The sequence below is a fragment of the Apiotrichum porosum genome (assembly GCF_003942205.1).
Source record: "Apiotrichum porosum strain DSM 27194 chromosome Unknown scaffold_2, whole genome shotgun sequence".
Taxonomy (NCBI): domain Eukaryota; kingdom Fungi; phylum Basidiomycota; class Tremellomycetes; order Trichosporonales; family Trichosporonaceae; genus Apiotrichum; species Apiotrichum porosum.
In genome coordinates, this window is record NW_021167109.1 from 2,557,409 (window position 1) to 2,568,334 (window position 10,926).

General features: G+C 61.6%; 6 protein-coding genes across 6 annotated transcripts; 3 read left to right on the forward strand and 3 right to left on the reverse strand.

Moving 5' to 3' along the window:
* Nucleotides 1–787: 787 nt before the first annotated feature.
* EHS24_005004 (uncharacterized protein) lies at nt 788–1,760 on the forward strand (the record flags this gene model as incomplete). The annotated part of the gene is made up of 2 exons (XM_028620546.1): nt 788–1,454; nt 1,504–1,760. The coding sequence occupies 2 exons, from the start codon at nt 788–790 to the stop codon at nt 1,758–1,760; spliced, it is 924 nt and encodes a 307-aa protein (XP_028479518.1).
* Nucleotides 1,761–1,892: 132 nt separating this feature from the next.
* EHS24_005005 (uncharacterized protein) lies at nt 1,893–4,280 on the reverse strand (the record flags this gene model as incomplete). Its single annotated transcript, XM_028620547.1, has 3 exons — nt 1,893–3,049; nt 3,091–3,780; nt 3,863–4,280. The coding sequence occupies 3 exons, from the start codon at nt 4,278–4,280 to the stop codon at nt 1,893–1,895; spliced, it is 2,265 nt and encodes a 754-aa protein (XP_028479519.1).
* A 308-nt stretch (nt 4,281–4,588) lies between these two features.
* Nucleotides 4,589–6,100, forward strand: EHS24_005006 (uncharacterized protein; the record flags this gene model as incomplete). Its single annotated transcript, XM_028620548.1, has 2 exons — nt 4,589–5,068; nt 5,108–6,100. 2 exons carry the CDS (start codon nt 4,589–4,591, stop codon nt 6,098–6,100), a joined length of 1,473 nt encoding a protein of 490 aa, XP_028479520.1.
* Nucleotides 6,101–6,307: 207 nt separating this feature from the next.
* On the reverse strand, nt 6,308–7,245 carry VMA11 (v-type proton ATPase 16 kDa proteolipid subunit 2; the record flags this gene model as incomplete). The annotated part of the gene is made up of 10 exons (XM_028620549.1): nt 6,308–6,457; nt 6,498–6,553; nt 6,605–6,664; nt 6,706–6,753; nt 6,804–6,813; nt 6,860–6,877; nt 6,929–6,947; nt 6,986–7,062; nt 7,126–7,147; nt 7,208–7,245. The coding sequence occupies 10 exons, from the start codon at nt 7,243–7,245 to the stop codon at nt 6,308–6,310; spliced, it is 498 nt and encodes a 165-aa protein (XP_028479521.1).
* A 295-nt stretch (nt 7,246–7,540) lies between these two features.
* CCT7 (T-complex protein 1 subunit eta) lies at nt 7,541–9,553 on the forward strand (the record flags this gene model as incomplete). Its single annotated transcript, XM_028620550.1, has 6 exons — nt 7,541–7,564; nt 7,614–7,638; nt 7,785–7,931; nt 7,970–8,090; nt 8,133–8,279; nt 8,344–9,553. 6 exons carry the CDS (start codon nt 7,541–7,543, stop codon nt 9,551–9,553), a joined length of 1,674 nt encoding a protein of 557 aa, XP_028479522.1.
* Nucleotides 9,554–9,727: 174 nt separating this feature from the next.
* Nucleotides 9,728–10,872, reverse strand: HIS2 (histidinolphosphatase; the record flags this gene model as incomplete). The annotated part of the gene is made up of 3 exons (XM_028620551.1): nt 9,728–9,988; nt 10,050–10,598; nt 10,714–10,872. 3 exons carry the CDS (start codon nt 10,870–10,872, stop codon nt 9,728–9,730), a joined length of 969 nt encoding a protein of 322 aa, XP_028479523.1.
* Nucleotides 10,873–10,926: the final 54 nt, after the last annotated feature.

Sequence of the window (10,926 nt, forward strand, 5' to 3'; positions counted from 1 at the left end):
GTGGTCCTTTGAGCTGCCGCTGCCGTGAACCTACGTGCCTTGCGGATGGCACTGAACAATCCTTTCCTTGCACAGATCGCACAGACTTGTCTTTTCGGGTTTTTACGCAGCTAGCAACCGTTCCTTGCGACCAGATATGCGCCAGGTTGGCAGCGAATGCATCTACCTCGTACAAACAAATAAATGTGCCTCTGTTATGTTGTCTGTTTGCAGTCTTTAGTCTCTGTCGCTGTCCAGAGAGCCAGGATGACATCTCATTGTGCATGGACGGCGGAAGATTATTTATTATTTATTTTTGTTACGCAGCCAGTGGATCACGCACACCCACGAGACGTTGGCGACTGACGTTTCTATTCTCCCGGGAGGACTGCTGTGATCTCTATCGTGTATGTTCACGTCTGGTAACTGACTTGCTTAGGGAACAGAGCAAGCTGAGCTTACACCTCAACGCCACTGTGCAAATATTAAAGTCAACAAACCGCCGATATATAATACTTGTCGACCCACCATTCCACACCAATCCCACATGCATGCACAAGAAATCCTGCCCAGAAATTATCCAACAGTCCCAGAAACCAAGCGCATACAGCGTCCATACAAGAACTGGAGACGACAATGAAATATGCCACACCTGTCACCCGGCATCCGGCCATGATCCGGTTTCCGGGATCCGGGTTGCCGACCCCGCACCTTGGTCATTCGGTGTTTGCCGAGAGCCGAGCTGGTGAATCACGTCTACTTGACTGTACGCCCACCACGCCTCGCTGTTGACCCACTCACCCTCATCATGTCGCGTACCCTCGTCCTCACGCCCACCCGCGCGCTGCGCGCCGTATCCACCGGCAGGCTGCACCTCACGCCGACGCTGAGCGCGGGGCTCCAGCTGCGCTGCTACTCTGCCGTCCACAAGTCGCAAGCCCGCCTCGAGCCGGCCAACTCGCTGCTCAAGCGCGATGACCTCGACGGCGTCATGGCCATTGTCATGGACCGGCCCGAGGCGCGCAACGCGCTGAGTATGCAGATGGTCGACGAGATGCGCGACGCCATCGCCGCCATTGCCAAGTCGCCCAGCGCACGCGTCATCATCCTGCACTCGACGGGACCCGTGTTCTGCGCCGGCGCCGACCTGCGCGAACGCAAGACCATGTCGCAGCCGCGCGTCGCCCAGTTCCTCGACGACCTCAACGCCATGGTGTGCGAGCTCGAGGACCTCGCCCTCCCGACCATTGCGGCCGTGCCCGGCCCGGCGCTCGGCGGCGGTACCGAGCTCGCGCTCGGCTGTGACCTGCGGACAGGCCAGAAGGAGACGAGCTTCACGTTGCCCGAGACCAAGCTCGGCATCATTCCCGGCGCGGGCGGCACCCAGCGCCTCACCAAGCTCCTGGGCATGAGCAGGGCCATGGAGATCATCTTCACAGGCAGGAGGATAGCCGCCGACGAGGCAAAGCAGATCGGTGAGCTACGTGGTCTGCGAATTAGCTCGGCGTGTCGCTAATGGCCCAGGCTTGCTCGACATCATCGCCCCCGAGGGCCAGAGCGCCCTGGACGCCGCAGGCAACCTCGCCGCGCAGATGCTCACTTCCGCGCCCCTCTCGCTCCGTGCGGCCAAGAAGGCCATCAAGGCTGCGCCCGGCACACCCATCAAGGAAGGACTCCGCCTCGAGCGCGAGGCGTACAAACCCCTCCTGACCAGCGAGGACCGCGACGAGGGTCTCCGCGCGTTCGCAGAGAAGCGCAAGCCCAAGTTCGTTGGCAGGTAGACATACCCGCCCAAAGGACGCCAGCACGCAGTTTATAGTTAGTCTGAAGCGGAGTTGTAGAAATGGGAGACACGGTGAGACAGAGACAGAGCATGGTACAACGTAGTGTGCATATGAAGACGAAGCTATTGCCTATGCGACGGCAGTCGCCTCACGGGTCGCGTCGTGCGTGGGCTCACGGTCACGCGCCGCAGCGAGCTCATGTTCACGCTGCTCCTGCTCGCGCTGCTCCTTCATACGGCGCCTCTTTTCACGTGCCTGCTTGGCCCACACCTCGGCGTCGGCGACGTCCTGGTGGCGGACCTGGGCAACCTCGGGTCCGCGCGATCCCTCGCCAAAGGACAGCCATGTGCTCTTTTCCTGCGAAGGCTCAAACACAAACTCGACTGACGCGATACCGGGGGCCGGGGTGATGCGAGCAGCACCATTAAGCCCCACCAAGGGGTTGTAGCTGAGACGCTCGCGGCCGGCGGTTGATGGCTGGGTGGTAATCGGGACGTGGGGCATCTGGGTGTGTGGCTCATACGCGGCACGAATGACACCGGGCACCCAACTGCCAACGCCAGGCCTCGAGTGAACCGTCTGAGCCTCGGACTCGACCACGATCGTGCCGCCAGTCAACTTGGGCTCCTCGGCCTCGGCCTCGGCAAGGCCAGTGAACACGGCACCAGGAGCCGGGGTAGGGGTCGGCTCGGGGGGCGCTGGCGAGAGAGGCTCGGACGATGGTGGCTCAAAAGTGACCTCACGGGCGAGCGGGTGAGGCCTAATGGCGGGCGTCGATCCAGCCTCGCTCCGGGGCGGCAAGGTGCCTTCTTGTTGGAAGTTGTCTTCAATCTCACCGGCCGCGCGGCGCTCAGCGGTATACACCCAGCCATGCGCGTCGGGTCCCTCCAGGGCGCCGATCCGCTCCTCGCGATACTTGCGCAGAGTCTCGTCGATACGGCGGGCCTCCTCGGCAGTGCGGAGCATCCAGTCCTCCTCGGTCACACCCAGGAGACGCAGGCGACCGCGCTTGCCATGGGCAACGTCGTTCCATGGGTCGAGACCGTTGCTGCCAAAGTGGGTAGTCGGACCGCCGACAGTGTAGAATGAGGCGAGCATCGACTTGTCTGCACGAGTGTCGGCAAGCGAAGTAGCGGTCGCAGTAGGACGGCCGGGTCCACCGGCCGAAGGGTACTGGTTGACCGCCAACTCTTCCTCGAGCACTGGTCCGTGAGGTGTGTAGCCGTTGGCCGCACAGTCTGCAAGTGCCTGCTCCTCGTTGTAGTCATCGTCGACCCACTTTCCGTCTGCCAGAGTCAGCATGACCATCCTTCATGGCTTCACCCACCCTTGACGAGCCTCGCGCCCATGAGCTTGTAGACGTTGCGCACTGCGACCATGGTGACCATGCGGTGCTTGAGGTTACCGGTGATGCGGCCGACATCGATCAGCATCTGGCGCTCGTCCTGGTCGCAGGAGAGCTTGACAACCTGAGGGCAGCGACGGAGGAAGGCAAGCGAGTCGGTGTAGCCACAGGCGCGCGCCGCGTCGATCGTGAGTGCGTACAGGCGCTCGGGGTTCTTGCGCGTCACAGACGTGAACGTGACGAGCTTGTACTCGCGTCCACCTTGGAGGCGGCCCTCCGCGTCCACTTTGGCTTCACCCTTGGGGTTTTCAGGAATAATGAGCTCATCGTCGCCAGCCGTGTACTCGACGCCCTTGACTTTGTAGATCTGGCCAGCGACGACATTCTCCAGAGCACCACGGGGGTCGCGCTTGGGCGGAGGTGGTGAACGGCGACGGCGCGAGCGCGGCGTCTCGTCACTGTCCTCACCACGTTCGGCGCGCTCACGACGAACCTTGTCCCAACGTGCACGGGCTGCAGCCGCCGCAGCACCCTTGACGCTGAAGCCACCACGGCCTCCGGTTCCCGGTTCGCGCTTGTAGGGCTTGTCATCTGCGTCCTTGGTCGTGTTCTTTGCGCGAGTGCGGGTCTTGCGCGGCGCAGGGGTCACGGGCTCAGGTTCGTCCTCGTCATCTGGGTGCCCCATCAGCCGCCATCCATGTGTGTTCAATGTTGTTGTTGTTGTCGTTGTTTGCTGTTGTTGTTTTTTACGCACCTTCTTCTTCGGCTCCTTCATCATCATCGTCATCGTCGTCCACAGGGTCCTCCACATCCATCGGGATCTCCTTGTAGCTGACCTGCTTGATCGAGCGACGACGCGAGGATGTAGGCTCGTCCTCGCCATCCGTCGCGTCTTCTTCGGTCTTGACACGGCGGCGGCTGGTGGTGGACGCGCGGGGCTTGGAGCGGCGCCGTGAAGGACCGGCAGCGTGATGGTCGTCATCATCGTCTTCTCCATTGGCGTCATCGTGGTCGGCGTCGTCCTCATCGTTGTCCTCGTCCACGTCCATGTCGTCGTGACGAGGTGTTTCCGGCTCTGCCTTTGCGCTTTTACGCGACCTGTTGCGACGAACTGGGGAGGCAGTCGCTGCTGCCGCTGTTGAGGCTGTGGATCGCCTTGAAGCGCGCGGCATGGCTGTGGATGATGGATGGATGTGGGGGTTGTTGTTCTAGAAACGCGCAGCGACGAGAGCGCATGCATGGCATGTGTGTGTGTCTGGCGGCGTGCACGGGAAGGCACGGCGCCGTGTGAGGGGGGAGACGGGAGTATTTCCGAGGGAGGAAGGCGGGCGGGATCAAATTTGGCTGTGAGCCACCCCCGTTCCCACCCCTCTCTCGCCCAACGCATATACTTTGGGGTTGTTTTTGTTACCTTTTATCCCAACCCGTGTGTCCCATCCCTCTCCTCCACCCGGCGTGTCCACCTGCCCGTCCACCCACCATGATGGGCACAAAGCTACTGCTGTCCCCAACAGCAGGCAGCGATACACAACACCAATCAACACTCGCTTCCCTCACAGGGCCCCCAGACCTCGATCCCGCCCTCCTCGCGCTCGCCGCATCTCACGCCAGCACACAGCCGACACCCATCGACCCGGCCCTCTTTGCCATCGAGCAAGTGGTAAACGATGTCAACGGTGGCCGCATCGCACCAGAAGACATCGGTATGGGCCTCGTCACTGCCCAACGCGAACCTGAACGCGACGAGCAGCAGCCCGAGCCAGAGCCTGAACCCGAACCCGAGCTGCCCCAACCTCAGCCGCAGCCCCACCATGTGGCCCTCGACCATACCGACGTAAACATCGACATTGGTCACGTCAGCAGTGTCGAGGTCGCAGACCCCAACCACATCCCGCTCGATGATGATGGGATTGACCCGGCTCTCCGTGAGATTGTCAACAGTCTGACAAACGCGCAACAAGTGGGTGGTCTGACTCTGTCGTCACTGCTGACCCACCAGTCCCACCACCCCAACCTCTCTGGCGACAATGACGAACGCGAGCGTCTTGACCGCGAGCGACTGCAGCACACGCTCCAAACCACACTCGAGGACTTTGCCCAGGGCGGTTTCGGATCCTATGGGGCCATATTCAACACCAATTTTCCCCAATCCCCCAACAACCACAACCTCATCCTTCCTCTCGGTGCCGAGGCCGAGGCGCACACCCACGGCGGAGCATTGGGCCACAACCACAACCAGTCTGATAGCGGCAGTGTGGGTGGTGGCGGCGGCGGCGAATCCAGTGTCCCCGCCAAGCGCGGCCGTGGCCGTCCCAGGGGATCCAAGAACAAGCCCAAGCCAGGTCTTCCTCCGCCAGAACCTGCCCCGCCTGTCGCCCGTCGTCCCAAGGGTCGTCCACCAAAGGTGCGCACCGAAGAGGAGCTGGCCGAGATAGAACGCCGGAAGGAAGAGAAGGCTCTCGGCATCAAGCGCAAGCGCGGCCGCCCCAGAAAGTTCCCCGAGCTCGGCCTCGTGCGCGAGATGCGTCTCAAGAAGAACCGCGAAGCCGTCCAGGAGAAGATCCGCGTGCTCGAGGAACGCGCCAGGCTTGCCGGTACCGATCTCGACGAGCACGGCCACTCCCAGCTGGCCGGGGACGACGGTACACACATGGACGTCGAGGGCGAGAGCTCGACGGCGCTCAGAGAGGCTGTGGCCCTCGGCGAGCAGGTGGCGGCTGTGGTGGCGCGTGGTCAGGTGCACGACGACGACGATGATGACCACGACCACGACGAGCACACCGACTACTCGGCCTGGCCATACCAGGATGGCCAGTCCCTCCTAGAGGCCGTGGGTGGCGCCATGGGAGTGGAGGTCGGAGTTGGAGTGGATCGTGGCGGCCTGGACGACGTGACCAGGGTCCTGCAGCAGCAGGCAGAGGGTGTCTTGGCCCAAGGCGACGATGAGATGCGCGGCGTCTTCTCCCTCGCAGACGTCAGCGGGCACGAGTAGATGTTTAAGAGAGTGAGAAAGAAGTCACACCCTGTTGGTAAACCGATGTTGTAAATAGCTGTGTCATGTAAACCTGTCCCTTGTTCTTCTCTTCTATACGAGCAATTTCGGTGCATGGGGGGGTTCTACGATTTAGGCTGGGGTAAAAAATGTTTGTTGGTGGCGGGTGGATGTGTAAGAGAGAGGGAGGCAAGGTGAAAACGGGCTCTACGCGACAACACCACACACGGGCGTGCCGATCGCCGTGTTGAGGATAAGCGCGACGATGAGGCCATACAGACCGATAACCTCGGCGAAAATGAGAATGAGGACCATGCCGACAAACACCCTCGACTCGTACAGGTATGCGCGCACGCACTGGGCAGGTCAGCAAACCGATGGCGCAACCAAGACCTACAGCATCGCCAACGAGACCAATGGCGTATCCCGCCGACAGGCCAGTCAAGCCACAAGCTGGAGATTAGATTAGTGCTGTCTTTTCTTCCAAGCCACGGCAGCACTCACTGAGGCCGGCACCGAGGTGGACAAAGCCACCGAAGAGCGAGTATGGCTCCGTGGGGGACACTGAACGGGTTAGCCAAAGGTACAAGGTGTTGGTGACCCACTGTTGCCCGCAATGAGGACCGAGACGACGAGGCCGTACACGGCGATAACTGTTTGTCAGTACAACGAGCGGGTAAAGGAAGCGACCGCCGATACCCACTACCAGACATCTGCGGTGTCAGCTCATGGAATGTGGTATTGAGGTGGAGAACTCACAACGACAGGGATGAGGGCCTACAGACGCTACGTCAGTTCACGTTCAATGATTGCCAGAATTCCACCGACCTTCATGATGAGCTCAGGCCTGGTCTGTCAGCTATCTTCGCGGATGCGGCAACTCACTTGAAGGTTCCAATACCGGCGATTCCGATACCGGCCTTGGATGTACCGTACGCTGCGCCGATGGTCGAGAGAGTCATCTGTTGCGGAGGTCAGGTTCACGTCCGTCGTCTCGGAGCACGTTGGCTGGGGTGGAAACGTACCGCCGCGGTGACGCCGGCAAAGCTGAAGGAGCAAGTCAGCAACGAGTGTGCGATTCTACAGCGTGCTACCGTGTGAGCTTACCCGAAGAAGGGGGCCCAGGGAGGGCAGTACTCTGTCATGGTGAGCACGACGTTGTGGGATGTGGTATCGGTGGTATCGTTGTTGAGGGATCGGTGACGGCAAGCGATGACACCAGCCAGGGAGGGCGGGCAGGGTGGCGGGAGTTGGCTTATCACAGACCCCGCCTGCACCGCGGAACGAGGGTCCCAAAAGTCCACGTATATATCCCACGTGGCGTGTGTCGCGCGCGCGTCGACGGTCCCTCCCAAAAGCTCGAACATGTTCCATAGAAACGACGCACAGCACCCATCTCTCTCCTCCGTCAACCCACGCAACGAAACAATCCAGCCCATCATGCAGGGCAGGCTTCCTTCGATGGTACGAGACACCGTCAGTTGACCGCGCTTCAGAGCTGACAATACCCCAGCAACCCACCGTGGTCCTCCTGAGGGGTACGTGTTTCCCGTCCGATCTTTATGTGTTGGCACCCAGCCTTGCCACGCATGACGCGTGTTGGCACCCCAACAAGGCATCGCGCAGAGCCATGAGACGCGATAACATGAAGAAATAGAGCGCAGACGTGCTAACAGCTATACAGAGGGCACCGACACTTCGCAGGGCATTGGACAGCTGCTGTCGAACATTTCGGCCTGTCTCGCCGTCGCGCAGACCATTGCGACCACGCTTGGTCCCCGCGGCATGGACAAGCTCATTGTCGACGAGCGCGGCCAGGCAACCATCTCTAGTGAGTCGCCTGGCGTAGCACGTTGCTGACATGGCCAGACGACGGTGCTACCCTGCTCAAGCTCCTCGACATTGTTCACCCTGCCGCCCGCACTCTGGTGGACATTGCCCGCGCGCAGGACGCCGAGGTCGGTGACGGCACCACCTCTGTGGTCCTTCTGTGAGTTTCTCGCGAGCAACAACTGCCCAATGCTAATGGCAGCGCTGCCGAGATCCTCAAGGAGGTCAGGCCATTCATCGAGGAGGGCGTCGGAGTTCACGTCATCATCAAGGGTCTCCGCGAGGCGGCGACTCTTGCCATTAAGAAGATTAACGAGATTGCCATCACCGTCGACAAGTCGGACCCTGTGTGAGTGGTGACAACGAGCATGACGATGGAGCTCCCCCCTTGCTGACGCGCTTCCCCTCTGCAGCAAGTTCCGCGAGCTGCTGATGCTCTGTGCTTCGACGTCCATGTCGTCCAAGCTCATCTACTCGCAGATGCCGTTCTTCTCGAACATGGTCGTTGACGCTGTCATGTCGCTTGACCAGAACGACCTGGACGAGTCGCTTATCGGTGTCAAGAAGGTTCCCGGCGGTGGTATGCAGGAGTCGCTCCTTGTGAAGGGTGTCGCGTTCAAGAAGACCTTCTCGTACGCCGGCTTTGAGCAGCAGCCCAAGTCGTTCAAGGACCCCAAGATCCTGTGTCTCAACGTCGAGCTCGAGCTCAAGGCCGAGAAGGACAACGCCGAGATCCGTGTCAACGAGGTGTCCGAGTACCAGGCGATTGTCGACGCCGAGTGGACCATCATCTACCGCAAGCTCGAGGCGATTGTCGCCACTGGCGCCAAGGTTGTGCTCTCCAAGCTCCCCATTGGTGACCTTGCCACCCAGTACTTTGCCGACCGCGACATCTTCTGTGCCGGCCGTGTTGCCGGTGACGACCTGAAGCGTGTTGTCCAGGCCGTCGGCGGCTCGGTCCAGTCGACCGTGTCGGACATTGAGCCCCACCACCTCGGCCAGTGCGGCAAGTTTGAGGAGCGCCAGATTGGTGGCGACCGCTTCAACGTGTTTGAGGACTGCCCCAAGGCCCAGACCTGCACCCTCATCCTCCGTGGTGGTGCCGAGCAGTTCATTGCCGAGGTCGAGCGTTCGCTGCATGACTCGATCATGGTCGTCAAGCGCGCGATCAAGAACAACTCGGTCGTTGCCGGTGGTGGTGCCGCCGAGATGGAGACTTCCAAGTTCCTCCGTGCCCACTCGCGCACCATCATGGGCAAGCAGCAGCTCATCGTCGGTGCCGTCGCCAAGGCCCTCGAGGTCATCCCCCGCCAGATCTGTGACAACGCCGGTCTCGACGCTACCGACATTCTCAACAAGCTTCGTATGCGCCACGCCCAGGGCGACACTTGGGCCGGTGTTGACGTCGACGACGAGGGCGTCGCCGACAACATGGCTCGTTTCGTTTGGGAGCCCGCTCTTGTCAAGACCAACGCGCTGTCGTCGGCCATCGAGGCCGCCTGCCTCATCCTCAGTGTCGACGAGACCGTCCGCAACCCCCAGTCCGAGGCGCAGCAGGCTGGCCCGCCCGCGCCCCGCGGAACGGCGCAGCGCGCCATGCGCGGCCGTCCCGGCAGGCGGTAGACAGTGTTTGTCGAGTGGGGTTAGACAGTAGGGGTTTGGCCATGCATAGCAGTTAGCACCGGTAGCACGGCGCGCGAGCCGAGCGGCAGCCAGCCACATGCAATTTACGCGTCGGGGTGGGATCCATAATGCATTCTATCGAGCTATTCCATCTACACATATATATATCTTTCTTTACTTTGCACTCGCAGTCGCAGCGAACGTGGTCCAGAATGCGTCCTTGTCCCAGCCGGGCAGGGGGCGAGCGACCACACGGCCGCGGGGACCGACCGCCTCGTCGCCTTGCTGCCTGGCCTCGGCGGGGACGAGCGACCACACAGTGTCCACGCCGCGGGCGACGAGATAGTCGCGCATGGGCAGATAGTTGAGCCCCACGAACGCGACGCCGTGCGAGTCGTCCGAGAGGCAGACCTTGCCGCCGAGCGAGGTAATGAGCTGTGGGAGCCAGGTCAGCACGCCTCGCCGAAAATGATATACCTGCACCGACGCTACTCACGTTCAACACGTCTGCGCCCGGGTAGCTCGTCGCCCAACCCTTCCGGATCGCCGCGGCGTTGGCCTCGAACAGCGCTCCGTACCCGACTGCATAGCGCACGTTGCGCTCGACCTTGTCCCACACGCCGCCGCCGACGGCAGCCAGGCTCACGCCCGGCGTGTACAGGAGACACAGGTCAAAGTGGCCCACGACTTCGGGCTGCGTTGCCTGGAGAAGCTCGTACTGCGCGTCCAGGTATGCTTCGAGGAAGGGCGCGAGCTCGGCGTGCGTCGGCGTGTACTCTGGCGTGAGGCGGGCGTCTGCGTCTACCTCTGCCGCCCTCGGGGAGCACGCGACGACGGCCTTGAGCCATGTCGCACGGTCAAAGTCGATCGGCAGCGTCCGGACGTGGTGCACGCTCCCGACGACATAGTCGATCTCGGGGCGGGCGAGGTAGCGCGTCATGCCGTCGACGTCCAGCTGGGTGATGTAGTCGCTCTCAATACCGATGAGGAGCGTGAGCTTGTCGGCGTACGCGGCCCGCAGGCGCGCCGCCTCGAGCAGGAACGCCTCGTATGTCGTCGCCAGGTCTGCGGGAGTGAGGTCGGCCAAGAGGAGGGTCAGCACGACAATACCAGGGGGGGCATGGTGCGCTCAAGGCTTGGCTTGGGGACCGGGGGCTCACCTCCTCGGGGTACAGGTCCTGGACGCGGTATCGCGGACAATGCTCGGTGAGCGCAAACGTCTTGAAGCCTCGGCGGGCGGCCTCTGCCACGACTGCCGATAGCGTGTCCTTGGCGTGACGGCAGAACTGGCCCGAGTGTGAGTGGTGTGAGTGCGGCATTTGGAGTGAGTGGAGAGCAGTGTCAACAAATGTCGGTGAGAGGAGAGTTCGGCT